Genomic DNA, 19,396 nt, shown 5'->3' on the forward strand with positions numbered 1-19,396 from the left:
AACATAGCACACTAAATTATAAAAATGTACAAGATTCCTAATTATTCTTATTTATATTTTTTATTTGGGATTAGTGTTACTCTTTGTTAGATATATTTTTGTTGTTAATAAATTATTTACTACTAATAAAGTATTTCATTCCAAATGAAACAAATACCATAAATATCGTTATACATTAACTTTATTAAAAACTGTATACATAACTTGTAAAAATATTATCTCAAATGAGTCCAAATTAATTACTTATTTATAATTTACTTATTCTATCTTTTTTATATCTAATAAACCGCGGTAGGTTGCTGACAGCCGTACTAACGAGAACTTTGTACTCCTTAGGAAGCTTTTTTTGTTGTCTTGCCTGGAATTAAAAGTTGACATATTATTGTACCTACGTAACACGGCACATATCGCTAATTATATCATGAAATAAAAATATATTTCTATGTTTTACTAATTTTTGTACCGAAAATTTAACATTGCGCTGAAGTTTGCTGAGTAATATAAAAAAATATTCAAAAGTAAAAAATCAATCGTTAATAATATTGCATCTCTCACTACTTATAATAAAAGTAAAAGCTATCATGAAAATAAATATTTGGAAGAAAATATGAACTTTACCTTATTCTTCAATATTGGAGTCAGCACCATTAACTTGTCAACGAGGTTTACTTTAGCGGCTAGAGCGTCAGTTTCGTCTTCGGAATACAAATCTACAATGGTGTCTATAGCTTCTGCCAGCACCCAAACTTCATTTTCTTTATGCGCCTGCTCTAATATGAACTCCGTTACAGTGCATATTACATTAGAAGTTATATCATTTATCTTATTTACCAATAACAGAGCCAATATTCCGATCATGCGAATAAGGTTTGCCCTTATCTCTGCTACTTGACATTCCCTAATGCCAGTTAACATCATCTGCAATAAACATATATCTAGATAATTAAATGGTACATGGTTGGTTTCTCATAGGGAAAGTTTGTATGGAGTGAGCGCTTTGTCACTTTCTACCGCTGTACAGAAGTTTGCAAGGACTGCTCTTCTGGTTTAAAGATCGTTGCAATAAGTGCAAATGACTTTACGTCATAACTCCTAATCCATCATGCATTACAGCACATACATACTTTAAGATTGAGGTGCCTATGCTATTTCATATCGGTAGTCAAGTCTCCTACAATCAGAAGATATGCTCGTCAACTTTTTTAATAAGTAAGATAAAAAAATCACCCATAACGTAAAGTCGTCAATCCTGGTAGACACCATCCTTTTTTTGTGATAACATAATTATGTCACGTAAAAGAATTTAGACCAAATAATATTATATAGGATTTAATAGGGTACCGGACTCATTATTGATCTTTACTATTATCAAATATTTACATAATATTAATTATAACACAGAAGAAATTATTAAAATCCGGTAAAAAATCAACAAGTTATAAGTCTTTAAATTTCGGTAGAAGGGGTAATTAACAAGAAACAGAAAAGAGACGAAATACCCACATGTGACGTAATAGGGAATTACGACGCGTGCGATAGAAAGAGATGAAGCGATATCACCACATCGCGACCACTTCTGCACATTACAATATTTTAAATATGAATTACTCGCTCATTCTTTAACCAATTTTAATGCAGTTTTCGCAGGAGTGCTTCTTTTTCGTATTATTAACCATTACATATAGAATAATGTACAAAATCAAGCATAGGCCAGTGTGTGGCCCCTATTAGTGAAAAACACTATTATTTAGTACAAGATTAAGACAATAAAGATAAAAAATATTTTTCGTAGAAACTAATTCTAATCGCAAAAAATCAAAAGCCTGTTCTAAGACTTGGTGATATCATACACATATAGCATAAAGATATAACAAATACTGCAGTTTTTAATTTTCATGCACGTTAATCTAATTAACTGATATTGATGCAGGTTTCATTATGCTATATGTATTTCAAAACACCAGAATAACTTTTCGAAGCTCTATGTGTAACCAAAATTTATATGCAGGCACCCAGGGGTATAATTACCACAATAACATTACTATTTAATATGTAGATACTAAATACTCAGAAATTACAGACTAATCAATAAACATACCATTTTGAAAATAACATCTTACCTCTATGTCCGACAAAGCTAAATCACTAAACAAATTACATTCCATGTTGTTGCCATTTTCTTTCAGCTTTATTTTGTCAAGTGCAGCTCTCATTACTGCGGTTGCTGATTCTAGAAGGACGGCACCAGAATCTTGTTTAAACACTAGTTTCCCTGCATCCACCCAAATTTTGTAAACCGCATTGATCCCGCCCAAATGTTCAATAGGCAAAGAAGATAGCATGTTATTTACACACAACAAGGCTCGTGTTTGCAGATTGCTGAGTCTGAAAGGTAAGAAAAATAATTTTGTGTAAGTAAAATATAAATACTATTCTTAGACCTGTCATCTAGAAGTGGTAAGCGCAGGTATAAATAAGTTTTGTAGGTATGGATGGTATTTTGGATTTTAATGAAGTATACATTTTTTAAATATGTTTTTGTCACATAATAATTACGAGGTAAAACCCAAGGATTTATTAAAGATTTATACTAACTTCTTACACAACAACTGTGTCCCTTCATATTCTTTTAATATCATCATTACATTATGTGCAGGTAGTTGACTGCGGGCCCATACTTTGTCAAATATTTCCAAATTTATTAATGCTTCTAACAAATTTGTTGGCAACATGTCTTCCACATGTATTGATTCCTCCTCCCCCTGAATTAATTCCTCATCAGCTTCCTCACTTTCTGATGATTCATTACTATTATTTTCATCTCCATCTACAATAAAGAAAGAAAAAAAAATCCAGCTATGAACTTTCATCACATAAATCTGAATTTCTAACAAAATTAATAAAATCTTACCATCATTTGAACAAATATTTGCTATAATTTCAATCGCACTTTGTTGGGCATCTACAATTTGCATGGCTGATTTAATCTGATTGTTAAGCAATTGTGTCAATTTGCTTTGTGGTGGTTCCTTTTTTGCAGAAGTATCACCCAGTGGCACTTGGTTTGACAACTGACTGCAAACAAATCTATGATCGACTGACAATGTTTTTGCCAATATAGAAATTATTTGATTGACAACATTTATTGGCAAAGTGGCAAGTTTACCACGACATGTGCTTATGATAACTCCAGCCGATAGGGTTTTGAGTAGATATGCATCAGGTTCGCCACTTTCAAGTGACAATAATGTTTGTAGTTGCTTCTCACAGTTTGATTTAATCTTCTCCATGGCAATTGGATTGTCTTCAACAACAACAAATAGACACTGTAGAACAGCTGCCACAATGTCATTATTGAAGACTGAGATATCCAGGTATCTAGGTAATATATCTAATATTCTTGACTGACCCATATACTTAATTGCCAATTCTGAAAAAAATACATTAAACCACAATATAGTGTCCGATATTGTCATACAATGGAACAATGGTATTTCAGTTATACATTTAAAACAAAATATTTACCTGAACCTTCACACAAATTCAACAGTAAATTAACATTTTGAATAAATGTGTCTATATCTTCATCTTTTGTAGCAGAGTTTATATCGGGAGTCCATGTTTCTGCATGCTGAAATATAATACATCATTGTTTGCAATTTTCTGCATGATCATAGACACTTATGTCTATGATATGGTATGTAATGTACCAAGTCTATAATAATACTAAATATACACTTGGTATATACCAAGTGTATATAATTATTATTATATACACTTGGTATATATAAGGATAACACTAAATGGAACTAAATGATGAATGTCAAAAATGTGTATAATATTAATTTTTATTCTTATCTGTCATGAAGTTGGAGATGCATATTATCCTGTTGGTTTAAACAAGCGAAGATGCTGTAGTAATTTATTTGGTCCTTTATTATATAAAATGAAATTTTATTATATACTGTATAACAATATAGTACAAAATAATTCTTGGCAGTGTAACTAAAGTAATAAACTACCATTTATTACTTAATTACACACTATATTTTGCTGGAAAAAAATATGCAAAAGGGACTTCTCTTTTTATTTGATATCATAGCGAAAGTAGATATAAATCAAAGGTTTTTAAACTATCGATTCAATCATACCTCATGGAAATAGCATATCAATGGTGTCATAACATCTTGTTCCATTAATGCATCACAGACTTCTAGCTTCACCGTGGAAAGATTTCTGAGCATGCCAGCTGCCGCGTTTCTTACTGAGCTAGCAGCATCAACTAGCAGCGGCGCAACTACTTTTGCTAAGTCTCGGTTTAATACCTGTTCTATATTTTCAGGGCTTTCTATTAAGAGGCCCAAAGTTTGCAAACCACAATATTTCTCTTCGACATTAGCAGCCTGAAATGAATAGTTATCTAAACTGTATAAGAGCATATTATATGAATGGAACAAATTAATATAAGCTTGTATCGTAAGTAATAAAATACCGCAATTCTAACCTGTAACTGATCCAATATAGTTTGTATCGCATTTTCTTTGCCGTCAGTAGGCAATTGTTCTTCATCCTCATTATCATCATTGGGTAGCGGTTTCTTACCACTTCTTGTTTTATGTTTTCTAACTTTACCCATTATTTATTGTAATCTAAAAACAGAACCCAAACCAAAAACACGCTGCGACCTGCAACAATCCTTATTTGTCAGATTCGATTGACAATTATTAACAGTGTTGCCACTTGCCACCGTGAATTTTAATTATACTTAAAAAGTTTTTGGATTTCTTGCTAAAAAGCCACAGTTCTCGGTAGCTAAGGCCGGCTCTAGACCAGGAATGTTATGGATATGTATGTATCCGTATGATATGATAATGCATATAGGAATAAGATTATACCGGTTTCGGATATGGTTACGGATATGTAATTATTTCGGATTAAGCGTTAGTTTCGGATAATTTCGGTTACGGATATTAGATTAAAGTAAAATAAAAATACTATGTTATACACTTGGGCGACTATTACTAACTATCGTTCGTCGTCATCGTCGATTATTATTTATCGATGAACTAAGTAATTGGGGGACATTGGTGTTCGGAAAACCTTTGTGTTTTAATTTGAGATGAAGTTTCAGTGAAGTAGTGCCACCTCCTCTCCGTGAAAAGTTTTTATCAAACTGTTTACATTTTGCAAAATTAAGTACCTTTAACTTGATCAAAAAATGTCCAAATTAAATTACTTGGGACCCATTTTGTCCTTATACATCAATTTAGTAAGTACGTAATACAACACTTTTCCTTCAGTTTATTAAATTAAATACCTACCTACTCCTAAATTTAAAAAAAACACAGCTAATCACTAAAAGTAGTTGTGTAAGCATTTTAATTATTTGTAATTTGTCGGTAACGGACTAGTCGGTCGACAATCATGACTGTTAATATCGCTAATGTGCCCGGTTTTATATCTAAATCTCCGGTAATAAAAATAGTCTAGAGCAGGAATGTTATGGAGCTCCGTAACGTAACCGAAACTATCGGATATCCAAAATAAAAACATATCCGTAACCGTAACCGTATCCGTTACTAAAGTTTCGGATAAGTTACAATTAATATCTTGCGACAGGTTTTTGTTTCACCGCTCGCGCGCCAAGTGAATCTTGCATAGTTTGTTTGTTATTTTTAGTCATAACATAACGTAATTTTTTTTATTTATAAGTAGGTACTCAATTTAATAAAGTGACGGAAAAGTGTCGTGTTACGTACTAAATTGATTAATAAGCGTCCACAGTGGAGGTTAATTTGGAAATATTTGATAAAGTAAATTTTGCAAAATGTCAACAGTGTGAAAAAAAAATTCACGCAGAGGAGGTGGCACTACTTCACTGAAACTTCATCTTAATTCAAAACAAGGTGGTTATCCGAACAACCATGTCCCCCAATTTGTTCATCAATAAATAGTAATCAATGATGCACTATTTTCATTTACTTTCATCTAATATCCGTAACCGAAACTTTCCGAAACTAACGGATAATCCAAAATAATTACATATCCGTAACCGTATCCGGAACCGATATAATTTTATTTCTATATCCTTATCCGTATCCAGATCCGAAATTTCATATCCATAACATCCCTGCTAGAGTTTCAGAATATTGGAACAGTAGTAGGTAACAGTTTTTTTTTAATGTTTCTCTGCTGTCAACATGAAATCCTGCGAACCGAATAAGTACTGGATTTCTCCAGCTTACCATCAGCAGGGTTACATGGGAAAGGAAAGGGAAGTGAAGGACAGGAGGGCAGTGGAATTAAGATTAGGGAAATGTTGGGAGTAGTATCTTTTACTGTCGGGTGAAAGAATAAACTCGAGTTTCATATTAGAAAGATATTGAAACCGGTCGTAAGTACCTAGTCTGGATAGGAATTATAAGTGGCGGTAGTGATAAGTAGGTACAAAGCGGATAATGCTATGCTAAATGATATGAGACTTTATTCAATTAATAGAATTTGGCGCGGAAGAACCAGCTAAAAAAAAAATATATTTTCTCCTGCAGATGTTTTAGGAGCAGTGGTGCCTTTGCGCTTTAGAGGGCCGCCCGCTCACACGAAGGGGCTCGTGCAGTTGCTAACTGAGTATATTTTTTTAGCTCACCACCCTATAAATTTTTCTTATTTAATGAAATAGTACTGAAATCGGGGACCCGTCTTAGGAGAAATCATTTAGAGGCAGCTTAGATACGAGTGAGAAGAGAAGGCTACGATGGTGATTATCGACAGGCAGCAAACAAATATTTCTAACACAGAGCAAATTATATCGAAAACCTATCAATTTCTTATCTATTGTAGTGTAGCCTATGTCGCGTCAAGTTGGCCATTCCAGTGCCGCACCCGCTTATGGATAATTATCAATAAACAGCAATAGGACCCTACATAAGAACATAAGTACTTGTTCGATACTAATGTTCATGGAGTATTAAATACCTGTGTACTACTTTTTTTAAAATGGCTAAAAGTCGGAACGATAAACTATACTTTGTGTTTACTGGTTCTAGTAATCTATTGTAATTAGACCCTTGTGTAGCAAGGTCGGTGAAGCGAATTTATTTTGAAGCGTACCTATCTATTTTAGTATTTCTTAGAGAGAATAGGTAGATAGGTACTAATGTAATACTTATCTATAATACGTACATACGTACAAAAATAGGCATATAATAATCATCAAAATCGAAAATGCAACAACCTGCAACCGGTAGCGGTATTTCAAGCCTTCATCATAAATCAAAAAGTCGTTTTTGTGTCTTATCGGCAGATAATCGGCGGGTGCTACCGCGCAGCGAGATGGACCCGACTCCCGGCCTTCACCCACACCACGGCACCTTTATCGCCCGGATATTAACTTTTTGTTGTATTCTTTGAGTATTAACGAAACGTTAATTACTGTGCAGCCAACTCATCGCTTTGAGCTACTTTTAACCCGATCGGAAATTCTTAGTAGAAGAGATAACAAAGAATGGAGGATTACAAACCAATGCATCTACTTAATAGAAAAGCATGACAGCCTTCGTCTGGAATGTCAACAGTCGTTGTCTTATTAAATACAAAGTTAATAAGAGAATTGTTATTAAAAATAGGTAAGTACTTACCTAGTTCATAAAAAATATCTTATTTCTCAGTAAGGACCTATAAAATGTTTGGTTTCTATCTAATTATTATGATGAAGTAATCGAAAAATAGTTATATTATTATTGATGTAATTATAGAAATATGTATTAAAAAAAACAGCATTAATCGTTATGCATGGGTTACATTTGATAGACACCGGTGAAGTCGGCGGCAGGCGGCAGCGTGTCCCGTCGGCCGCGTGTTCGTGTCAGCACATCTACTTCGCCTAATTGCACCCCCACGGCGTGATGGATGGCCCGCCAGACTGGCCCCGTTTCGTCCCCGCTCCCTCGCACCCCGCCACTCAACTAGCACAAGGGATGTTCCCAGAAATACCATTATCATCCTTGTATCGTGCGTTCATTTGATATTTACAATTTACCGCCTGCACAATCGTACACTGTATTACAAATTGTGTCGAAACTTTCCCAACTGCCGAATCAATAGTCAAACCTAATTGTTAGACATTTAAACTGCATTCAGCAGCTTTAAATTTGATTCCATAGTCGGGCACTCGTATCTATTACCTAAACTTAGAAATTGTCAAATCATAGTTTCTTAGGTACGAATGTACTTATTAAAAAATAGCATTCAATTTCTACCTACTGGATACCTACAATAATTGATTAAGTTCGTATAATGTATGTACATAACCACAGAAAGTTTTAAAGGAAAATAATAACAATATAACATTTAGTATAAAAAGCATTTAACTTTACCGAATTTTAAGTGATATTTTGTGAGAGGACAACTTTTTTTAGAAGTGTAAGTATAGGTAGTTTGTAATCGCAGAACATTCCGATCCCGTTATCGTATCTTTAATGCTGTGTTTTTGTGGTCATTTACAGCAACAAAGATTTTTATAGAATCACACGATTTATAACCGCTATAAAATTCTGATAGTTCGCTTTCGAAAATATAAATCACAAAAATGAGGACAATCATTCGGCTGTAGGTAATACGTATGTAAGTTTTAAAGCTTGTAAGCTTGCTTTTTAAGCCATAAAATAATACCGAACAAGAAAAGTTTCGTACCCCAAAGTTTATTAGAATGATACCGGCCTATCTAGTATCTAACTAAAAGTAGGTACACCACCTTTTCTACCACAGACCTCGATATGCATCAATTGTCAAAAGATGTGGCGATGCGCGGTCCTCTTCCTGAACTTCGTAATTATATATAAACAGCAAAACTAAATTACTTACATGTTGCACCTGTATAGGTAAAAACGACTTCAATTAGCATTTAGAAATGACAAAGAATTTCTCTTCTTGGTTAAAGGTTGTGTATTGAAAGGTCCTGCAGTTATTTAAAATGTCGGACAGATAAACGGTCGTAAAAATTAAACCAAATTCATCCTACAAACTGCGTAAAAAACTTGTTTTGCGCCGACCACACGTAGCAGTGGAATAAGGGTAGGAGGGTGATAACGATTGTAGAGATTAAAACTTATGTAGTTTTATCTACCACTGAGTCATTAAAAGACTAAATGCTTCAGTTAGTAATAAAGCCTCAATTTTTAACGCAATAAAGTACTTACGTCTAAAACCAGATATTAAACTAACAATTTCTGTGTTTTTTTTTAAGTTTCTTGTTTTTCATAGTATTTACCTATCTTAAAAATCTTTGGCAACTATGGCCACCCAATTGCTAGTTACTTACTCACAATAATTTTGAAATGCTATTCACACATAAAAATCGAGCGAAATATCAATTGCGATGCTAAGGATATGTAAAAGCTCTCTCCATTACAGTTTTCCCCGAATAAGGGAACAAAAAACATCAATATTTTGACAAACAATAATTATCTTATTGTACACAGCACCGGATGGGAATCCGCTTAGTGACGTTAATAAAAAACGTAGGATTTTTATACGAGTAATGGTAGTTGGTGCATTTTTTTACAAAATATAGAGTATTATTTGCTCGCGACTCCCCCTGCGTACTTATAGTCCTTCTCTAGGTTGAATTTACTTAGATTATCCTCTACTTTCTGATTAGCTCTTTCAATATTGGTTCAGTAGTACTGAAGATTATTAGAAAAAAAAATATACTTACTTGACCAAAAAAAAATAAATACGTTTATAGGGTTTAGTATCGTGCGACGTATACCACTAATAACTACACAAGTTTACCAAAAATATTTTTTAGGAATCACAGACAAATACTTTAATTTAATTTATTTGTGTGTTGTGTATTATTAAATGAGCCTTTTTTACCGTTAATGTTCGGGAATCGGGGCTAAATAGAACATTATGCAGCATCGCGATTGTGGTTAATGAATAAGAAGTAGTTCACATTGAAAAAGAATCAGGCGCACTTCCGTGTAAACCTGACTCTGTGGGTCTGGCATCGTTCTAAGAGTATAACGTATCCACCGGATATTTAATTCATGTGTTAAATAATTTAAAATTAGTACTTGTTGTTATCTATGTGAATTTCTCTTTGGTGTAGGAATATCTTGTATTATTTGCCTGGGACAATATGACTACGCGGAACTACTGTAGTGTTTAGGGCTCGACGAGTCATACTTATCCTATCCTCGACCTAGGATCGAAACCGAGACCTCAGCACTGTAGTCGTAGAGCAATACAACTACGCCACCAAGGCAGTCAAGGAACATAATAGAAACTTATGTACTTTAATTCTATAAACTTCTTCCAAAGAAGGCATTATTATTTTTCTTTTTGGGTGGCAAAATGGTTAATTTGGGAGTTTATTAAAACAAAGTTCTTAGCACTCTTCAGATAAACTATATCTAATTATATTATTTTTCATAACACGTATAGCGATGTCGTCCTGCTACGCCGGCATCAAACATGTTATTAATTACAGATTTGTTACGAATGTTACTCTCAACAATTTCATTAGCGAACAAAATAAACCCTCTTAGCTCCGTAAACTCAATTATAACATGAAAGTTTACTTTCGTGGTCGTTCGAAAATCTCACGAAAAAGATGTTTGTTCCAAAATCCATTAGCCTAAATAAACCACAGCTGATGTATCGGCAAACTCTTTGTAACAACGTACTACTTGTGCTTAGTCTGTGGAGTATTTTGAACGAGTTCTCTCCGCGTGAATTACAGTGTTGTGTAAGGCACAACGTATAAACGCATGCTATTATACTGAATGTAACGACATAAAGACATCAAACATTCCAAGTGTAAACTGATTCTTTTTGATATTTACACTTAGCCGATGATAATTCCTTCAAAGTTTACACTTGCCTGATAGTAATTCTTTCTTTATTTACATTCCAATAATGATTCCCGGTTTGTTTAAACAAGTTGATAGATAAAGAGCGATAAGACAGCGGTGCTCTTGTCACAAAAAAGAAAACTGAACAAATAAGGAAATCCCACTCTTCGGCTGACTGTGTAAGACCGGAGGTAGCTTAGATAACACAAACAACGGCACACTAAATTTATACATTTTAAGGTTTTCGAACTTTATTTAGATGCAGTCAGGAATAATATTATTATCTAGTATGCTTACTAGCCGCGTTCTCCTTGTGATTTATTTCATAGTACTTATTTTATTCGTGACAATAATTTACATTAAGTCATGGAACTTGTACATAAAAAAAAACAATGACTTTAAACCTGTGCTTTAAAACAGGTATCTCCAATTAATTTTACAAGTTCGTATCGAAAATATGTATATGTAACCACTCCGTTAGGCTTGTTGGAACCGTGTTGAAATATCAAATAAAAGAAAAGCAAACATCTAGGCGTGTGCCCGGATCTAACGAAATCGTATTTTTGCAAAAAGCCTGTGAGCTGCGCGTGTGAACATTATTTCACACGCTGCTAGCTTCTTTTTAGTGAATTGGAAAATTATTCTAAAGTTATAAATGTTTTGTTTTACAAATGAATGACGAAATCAAATCGCTCGCGTGATGACGACAATGTTGCAACTGGAAAATAAGCAGATTATTAGTAAATGAACCGTCTATATAAGTACATCTGTATTTAATAGAGAATACAGTTTTAATTTTGCTTTGTCCATTCATAAGTTCACAACTTTGTGTATGGAAAACATAGTACGGATGCAAACGATGGTGTAGCCCAGCGTGTATCACGCCTATACGTGATCAACATTAAGTTGAGCCACCACTGAAAGCCAATTCTTCTCAGCGTGCAGTATGCCTTCCATATAATGCAGTCAACACAATTCCCGACCGCCGCCGCGCCGCAACAGCTGCAACTAGCAGCTCCGATACACAAAATTATCGCGTAACATGGATCTATTTAAAATTTTAATGCGATTCATTTAACTGCACCGTTTTATTGAGCTTCGGTTTAATAGTTAGCGATATTGTGGAACTAAGAAAAAAGAAGGTAAGTACTTATTAATTAATATTTAATGTATGTAATACATATTTACTTGTTCCTAACATGATACGACCAGTATATCTGGATAACATGAACAACTAATAACAAAACACAATATAAAATTATTTATTAGGTAAGGAAAAATTCACCAAAACAGCACGAGAGTAATGCCAAAGCTCGCTGAATTTAACGTGGCGGTGTCGGTCTCTCAAAGGACATACCAACGCGGCGAGCGCATTGTACTGTAGAATACATAGTATATACACAGGGGTACTCAAACAGGCGATTGCGAGTGCTTTTTGAGGAGATCTCAAGAAAAAATTGCAAATATATTATCTATACGCCGATTTTGTTTTAGCTGATCCTCAAAAAATGGCGAAGGCCTAGTTGGGTGTGGAACGCACTGCCGGGACGAATGTCCGCAGGTTCCAATCCCAAGGATGAAATAATACACACATAATCCAATTATGAAATTGAATTATGTGTGTATTCTTTGTGAATTATCGCTTTTTTAACGGTGAAGGATATCATCATGAGGAAACATGTATATCTGAAATCTGAATACTTCTCTATAGGAATTTTCAGGGCATGTGAAGTTAACCAATCCGCACTAGGGCCGCGTGGTGGACTAAGGCCTAATACCTCGCAGTAGTAGTAAAGAATCGTGCCAAGCAGCGGGACAGTACTTTTTTTTTCTATAAACTTTTGGCGCCGTGTTTGGAGGATTGCTTACAAACTATTAGTTAGGTAAGTACATATTTCGGTCGGAGTTAGTGCGAGTAACTTGAAGGCGATACGAAGTTTGTCAATAAATAACACAAAATAAGAATGTTGAAGAGAAGTAAAACCTATTTACTAGTACCGTTTGGTTTTCAACCCTAGTTCGTTATTACTACACCAATAAAACAATGAATACGATAAATCCACTAAGACGAGACATTGAAGTTTTTTCAGAATTACACCTATCACAACTATCCACAAGACTTCTTGGCGGCGTCCATGCACCTCTACTATGAAGTTTTTAATAAGTGCGTATTACCCGTCATGACCTATGGTGTTGAGACGTGATTATTCACGGTACGGTTGGTTCACCATTTCAAAACCGCTCAGCGAGCTATGAAACTTGCTGTTCGACATAGAATATAAGATTGCAAGGTGGACCTGGATTAACCGCTGGGGTAAACGAGTTCTTGAGTGGAGACCACGAATCGACAAAGGTAGGACGCCCTCCAGCTAGGTGGAGTTACGATTTGTGACAGGTCGCTGGCTTCTGCCAGATGCCTAAGTCATAGTAAAATGGAGGAGACCTATGTCCAACAGACGATGACATGACTTTGACACCCACATCACATCACACATCTATATTCTAGATTCAATTTCGGTCCCATTAATTTTAATGAAAGTCGTATAATAATTGGTGCCAAAACTATTGAAGTGCGACTTATACTTAGACTAGTCACCTGCATAATAGAAAGGCCGTTAGGTTCAGTCATCACAACTACCAATACGTCCATCAATAATCATAAAATTCATAATGACTGTAAAGTTCAGAAAGTGTAAATTGAATAAAATTCCGAAACCGGGTATAAAAATATTAAAATACTTACTTAATAAAAAAATAAGCGGTGTCAGGCGATTAAAGAAAATAATTACAGAACGAATTAACTAAATAGTTGGAAAAGGAAACAGCATAATCAGGGATAGTGTCGTTGCTCGGTTTGCGGGCAACTGGCCGTATTGTCGGACAGTCGCAGTCGGCGAGATCAAAGCTAGCCGCGGGTCGACGTACGCGGTTCTCGATCGTACTCCTTCGCGTCCCTCGCCCCTCTTCCGCTGCCTCGACACAATAACCAGATCCGCCCAAAGGGAATTAGGGGCACTCGGCCTCAAAAAAACGCATACAATTTCTTTTAATTCGTATTCAAAGAAAAATTTAGTTAGAGCTTATTATCTTTCTAAGACTTTGCGACTATTGTTAGTAAAAAATATGAAAGTGACAATAAAGCATTGCTTACTTGTTTTATAAAGGTTTTTGTTAATAAAGTAATAGTTAATAGTCTCATAAGCCGTTAGTTAAAATTCAAAATCAGATTGATTTTGGATTCAAACCATAGACCAAGTACATAGGTTATCATGTAATGTTCCAAGTTGTGATTTTCCTGTGTCCCTTGTATTATATGTATGTATTCTACTTATCCGTGATTCGTGTATTTTTGTATTATGAGTTTATAATAAAGATTATACTGTTAGTACAAATTTTATAGCAGTATAAATTTTTTGAAACGTAAGTTTTGTAAATTTTTAAAACATTAGGTATTGTTTAACAATTTATACCTGCCTACTTTTTATACTTAACACGAATATAAAAATTATGTTCTTTTAGACTGGATTGTTTTGCATGTCTTGAGGTACGTACCTGGCTATACTAAACTTCGACCGAAGCGACCTGAACATAATCCTTTGGTCCAAATGCCGCAATTCTACCCTATCGGGCATGGGCGCCCGCGCAAGACGCACCAACAAAACCTACCATTACAGAACCGGTTGTTGTTTATAAAGTACCGAAATAATGGCTAGTTGGGATAGCCACAAATATTATAGTATAATGTCCTAAATAATACTATATTATCATATCGGAATATCATTGGTTGATTTTGACGGCCTTGAAAAGCTGATTGGTAAAAAATAAACACCAGCGAAATAACACTACAAGTAGTATTAACATTTAAAAATATTTTTTAACAAAATATTGACCCGTAAAATGTCGCAATAATAATAGCAAATGTAGTTTGAAAAACATTCATTGACATTTGATGGTACGCTACAGAATGGCCAGAACTCAATTGGCATTTGCTACATTGATTCATTATTTAATTATTTTAATCAAAGCCAACCGTGCGCTTGGAGCGGTTCGGCTCACGGGTTGAATTAATTAGTAGTATACACTGCACCGTTGGGCGGATTGGCGGTCGTGCCACTCACTGTCTTTATAACATAATTTGCACTTCGGGCGGCGAGATCAAAGGCGAGGCCATTCGATGGCGGCGCTTTTGATCATAGCGAGCCTTTGACTGCCGCCGCCTCCGCCGGCCACGCCTCGAAAAAGTCATCATGTCGCTAGTTTTTTCACGGTTCAAATAGTTTAGTATGAACAACGAAATATTAAATTTTAATACTGTGTTTATTTTAAAATGGCTGTATTTAACAAGAATTAAAATGTAATAATTTTATTACACCTAGAAAATTAAAAGCACCGCTTATATGATATGTATGTTAAATGATTATGTTTGTATACAAATTAGCACCAAAAATCGTGTACATTTGCATTTCAAAAAGCAATGTATATTTTTGTACATAGGTATTTATTCTTTTATAACTATTAATTAAAAAAGTAATATTTATTCGATGGCTATTTGTATTTTACTTTAAAAACATAATTACTTCAGTAACACTTGATAGTATAAGCCGGTCAAACCTCTAGGTCTTAGGTTCAATTAGCACGCGTGACGCTATTATTACGATCGTTATGCTTACACTTACTTACCATGAGATAGAGGTGAAGTAACGAATCAATTTCAATGTGATAGGAAGTGAGGCCATATCGGGCACAAATTCTAGACCCCGGATCGATACTAAATTGAAAAACTCTTATATAATTTTCCCAACCCGGGATTCGAACCCGGGACATCAGAGTAGTGGTCGTCCCGTGATCGCAAAACAACTACGCTACCAAGGCGGTCACAAAAAACTCTAATGTTTTCGTGTCGAATAACTTACACAGAGTCGAATCGACCTCATCTTACTACAAACTTATTGCGTTGTCACTGAACCAATAAGGCAACATCCTGCTTATTTTATTTTTCGTCAATAAGATTAAACAGTCTTACACCCAACTCTTATGTAGTTATGTCACGAGGATTGGAGCAGTCGCAATAAAAGTGCAAATGATAGTATAATACATTTTGAGTAGTATGTTTTGCTTACAACAATTTCCGATGTCAATATAGCTGAAATCTAAATTATTAAGGTACTAAAGCGACATGAAAGCACGCTACCGAACTTTATTGTAGTTGTGCTTTGAAGCTCTCTGCATCGATCGTTACGTTAGTTGGTACATACTGTAACGAATACTATCTAAGTAATTGATTATATAAATCTTACTCGTAATTAATGCGAGAGACGAGTGGAAGGCCCGTCCGCTCGCGACGCGGCAGCGGAAAGATCAAAGTGATTGAGATGAGTATCAACCGGCCGCCGCCGCCGGCGAGCGGCGCGCGGCGCGGGTCGAGGGCCCGACTTATTTTTTTGTATATTTTTTAACAGCTTTGCCCACGTTTCCTCTTTTAAATATCTTTGCCGATAAAACTTTAAATTACAAAGTAGTGATTGAGCATCATCGTTATGCCGCGTATATCTAAATAGTAAGTATGTTGTGTAAGCTCAAAATATTATAAGCCGCCAATTAAAAGCCAAAGTACATAAATACTTAACCCAAAAAAATTATAGTATCTAGGGAGATATATTATATTTACATACAAATTATAATTAGTATAAGAACTTATTGAACTGCCTAATGGAAAATGCAAAGTAAGCCTGCTTGCACAAAACCTCCAAAAAGATTTCAACGCATGCAACGATGTAGTATCTGGTAAGCAAAACATTGAATGACAAAGGTGCATAAACTGCATAAAGGACACGAAACGATGGCAGCACGTGACGCAGTGTTTCGGTTCGTTTGATGTTCCCCTTGTACCAGTTATGTATCGCCGACGGGCAAAGTAGTCGCTTGTGATGTAGCCGCTTAAGAGCCCGCTGACAAAGAACCCCGCAGTAGCACAAAGCTATTGATATCGTTTGAATACCTTTGATAATGCCGACATGACCCCCTATGATATGGGTCAAAAAATACTTTACGTTTATATTCAATTATTGAATCTTTAATGGGTCCATTTTGTGTTACCCTTAAATATAGGTATATTTAATGCTTAGAATACATACTTACTATACTACATAATAATATACTTATTATTAATTTAATATAACCAAATACCTGGATCGTGCAGTATATAATTAGTACTTATTTGAATTTGTTAAAGTGAAGAGTATAATTAAGTTTTAGGAATAGAAACAAAGCGCATTTGATATGTCTGTAAACTGCCTGTGGCGTATAAGTATTTAACCAGATTAATACTGCACAAATAATGTAAGTTGACTTCATTTTTATTATTATTACTTACTTCCTCATTAAAACGATAACAATCACACATACACAAGCACACACGCATGTGCGTGTGTGCTTGTGTATGTGTATGTACACACCTCAGAATCACATTTCGAATATTAATTCTTTTAAGGAGTGTGTGCTTAATAGTATTACGTTACATTCAGTTCACACACGGCGACTCTACGCGTCGCGCTGCGCTTGACGCGATTAAATCAACCATAATAAAAGCCGATATACGAATATGAGAGTGTAAAAGTATTTTGTTTCAACTTAGTTCGCAGCCGAGCATACGGGAAGTGCAGTCGCCACTACGTCCATCTAATTCTAGTTTGTTATGGTCTCACCAATAAACCAGAAATTTCTCTGTTGGTCTAGTTATAGTCCTGATTAGTAATAGTTAGTCTACCTATAGTCCTCTTTCGTATATGAGTAAGCGAGTAACGAGTAGTAATAGTTTACTTATGTGAATCACCTTGTGAAACGATAGATTTGTTTCTTGTTTCTATCACACATTCTTCATTATCTCGAACTATGCTCATGTATACATACATAACATAAGCTTAAAAATTAATCCAAGAAGGGACAGAGACATATCTAGTATGTAACTTCGTTAAGGACATTAAGGTTATTTCCGTCTATGTACAAAACATCATAAAACATATTTAATCGAAGAATATTTTGTTACCCTTTATATTTACCGTTACGATGGCATTTAATTTCGATTCAGAAAAACTTGCTATACCAAAAACACAATGAAAATATGTGAGTGGGCAATACCCACGCGGCAGAGCTTGATAGACCGCATCAACTGGCGGCGTGCCAGCAGACTGAATAGCAGAAATAACGCCACTATCAACATTCCAGGTCACTTCGCAAGATTATGTTTTTATTGCAACTTTCGTGTATAAAGATTTCAATCCTCATCTCCTTATTGTTATTGAAAATAAAAACATCAGACATGTGTTTCGTTTATAATCTAAGTATTAAGTATTCATTAAATAACTGCTACTTATATTATTATAATATTATAATGTATAGATAACAAGCTTTTTACTTCTGTTTCAATCACATGAAAGTACTATGAAGTTTCATCCCTCTAACATGAAATTTGTGCAACGTATAAAAATTATCTGTAAATAGGCTTGAGTTTATCACACTACTCTTCTAGGTATGTACTACGTTTATGTTTAAAATAAAATTCTTAGACGCCATTGTGGGTATAAATTCGTTGGTATTTTATTCAATTTTACTACTTTATACAGATTGGTTTTGAAAACTGCCTGGCCATCAATACTCTTCGTGGAATACGCCACCCACGAAGAGCCCGTGTGCGGGAGCTTTCCGACCTCTACGCATGGTCATTTTATAGTGACGTCATCACACAGCTATAACATTGTTCGGTAAAAACGATAACTGGAAACTATTGTAACGTTTTAGTACTTAGTAGTATGATTGTAATGAAATAAAAAAGCAATGAATGTATTTTCGCTTCGTGGCGGATATAAAACAGTGTTTGTTGTAGGAAGTTAGCTTTGGAATTCAGATTCATCTCGGTCGACAATAACTTCCCGACAATAAAACCAATACGAAGAGGTCGTAAAATTCTAATTCGGACCGCCTGGCGCATCCGCCCCCATTGGCACCCCACGAGGCACCATACACCCTTGACAAATGCCATATATGTTGAACTATGTTGGTTGGATAACGCAATTGAGACGCAAACTACGCTCATCATATTATCTTTATCACTTTAAGAAACAATTACGACTCTATCTGAGTATTTTTACGGAATAAGCTCTCACTTTGTATTTCCCTGGATAAAAAGAATTTCATCTTTACGCAGGTATCCAATATATATAATAAATTACTCATTAATTTAATCTCTTTTTTAGATCGAAATCAATTCGAAGTTTTACTTTTACAACTGAGTCATCTATATAAAAAATAGATCTTCGACTGTACTGAATGTTTGATGAATGAATGAACAACCATTTTCATAACCAAATATTTTTTTAACCAATGGTACCTACTCAATATTATACATATTACATGGGGATAAACATTTAAATAATTAGTTATTAAGGTGCTCTACTGGTCTCTATTCGTTAGTCGGCGAAAAGTGTGAATATGAGGGTATTCTAAGGTTTGTAGAGGTAATAAAGGCTATGAAAAGTATTTTA

The 19,396-nt window shown here is 34.8% G+C and overlaps 1 protein-coding gene across 1 annotated transcript; it reads right to left on the reverse strand.

Annotated features, from left to right (window-relative positions):
• Positions 1-163: 163 nt before the first annotated feature.
• LOC115455781 (HEAT repeat-containing protein 3) lies at positions 164-4,733 on the reverse strand. The gene is made up of 8 exons (XM_030184483.2): positions 4,505-4,733; positions 4,152-4,403; positions 3,526-3,631; positions 2,912-3,430; positions 2,596-2,827; positions 2,121-2,385; positions 619-918; positions 164-358 (listed from the first exon to the last, which is right to left on the reverse strand). Exons 1-8 carry the CDS (start codon positions 4,634-4,636, stop codon positions 248-250), a joined length of 1,917 nt encoding a protein of 638 aa, XP_030040343.2. The 5' UTR covers positions 4,637-4,733; the 3' UTR covers positions 164-247.
• Positions 4,734-19,396: the final 14,663 nt, after the last annotated feature.

Source organism: Manduca sexta, chromosome 25 (assembly GCF_014839805.1).
Source record: "Manduca sexta isolate Smith_Timp_Sample1 chromosome 25, JHU_Msex_v1.0, whole genome shotgun sequence".
Taxonomy (NCBI): domain Eukaryota; kingdom Metazoa; phylum Arthropoda; class Insecta; order Lepidoptera; family Sphingidae; genus Manduca; species Manduca sexta.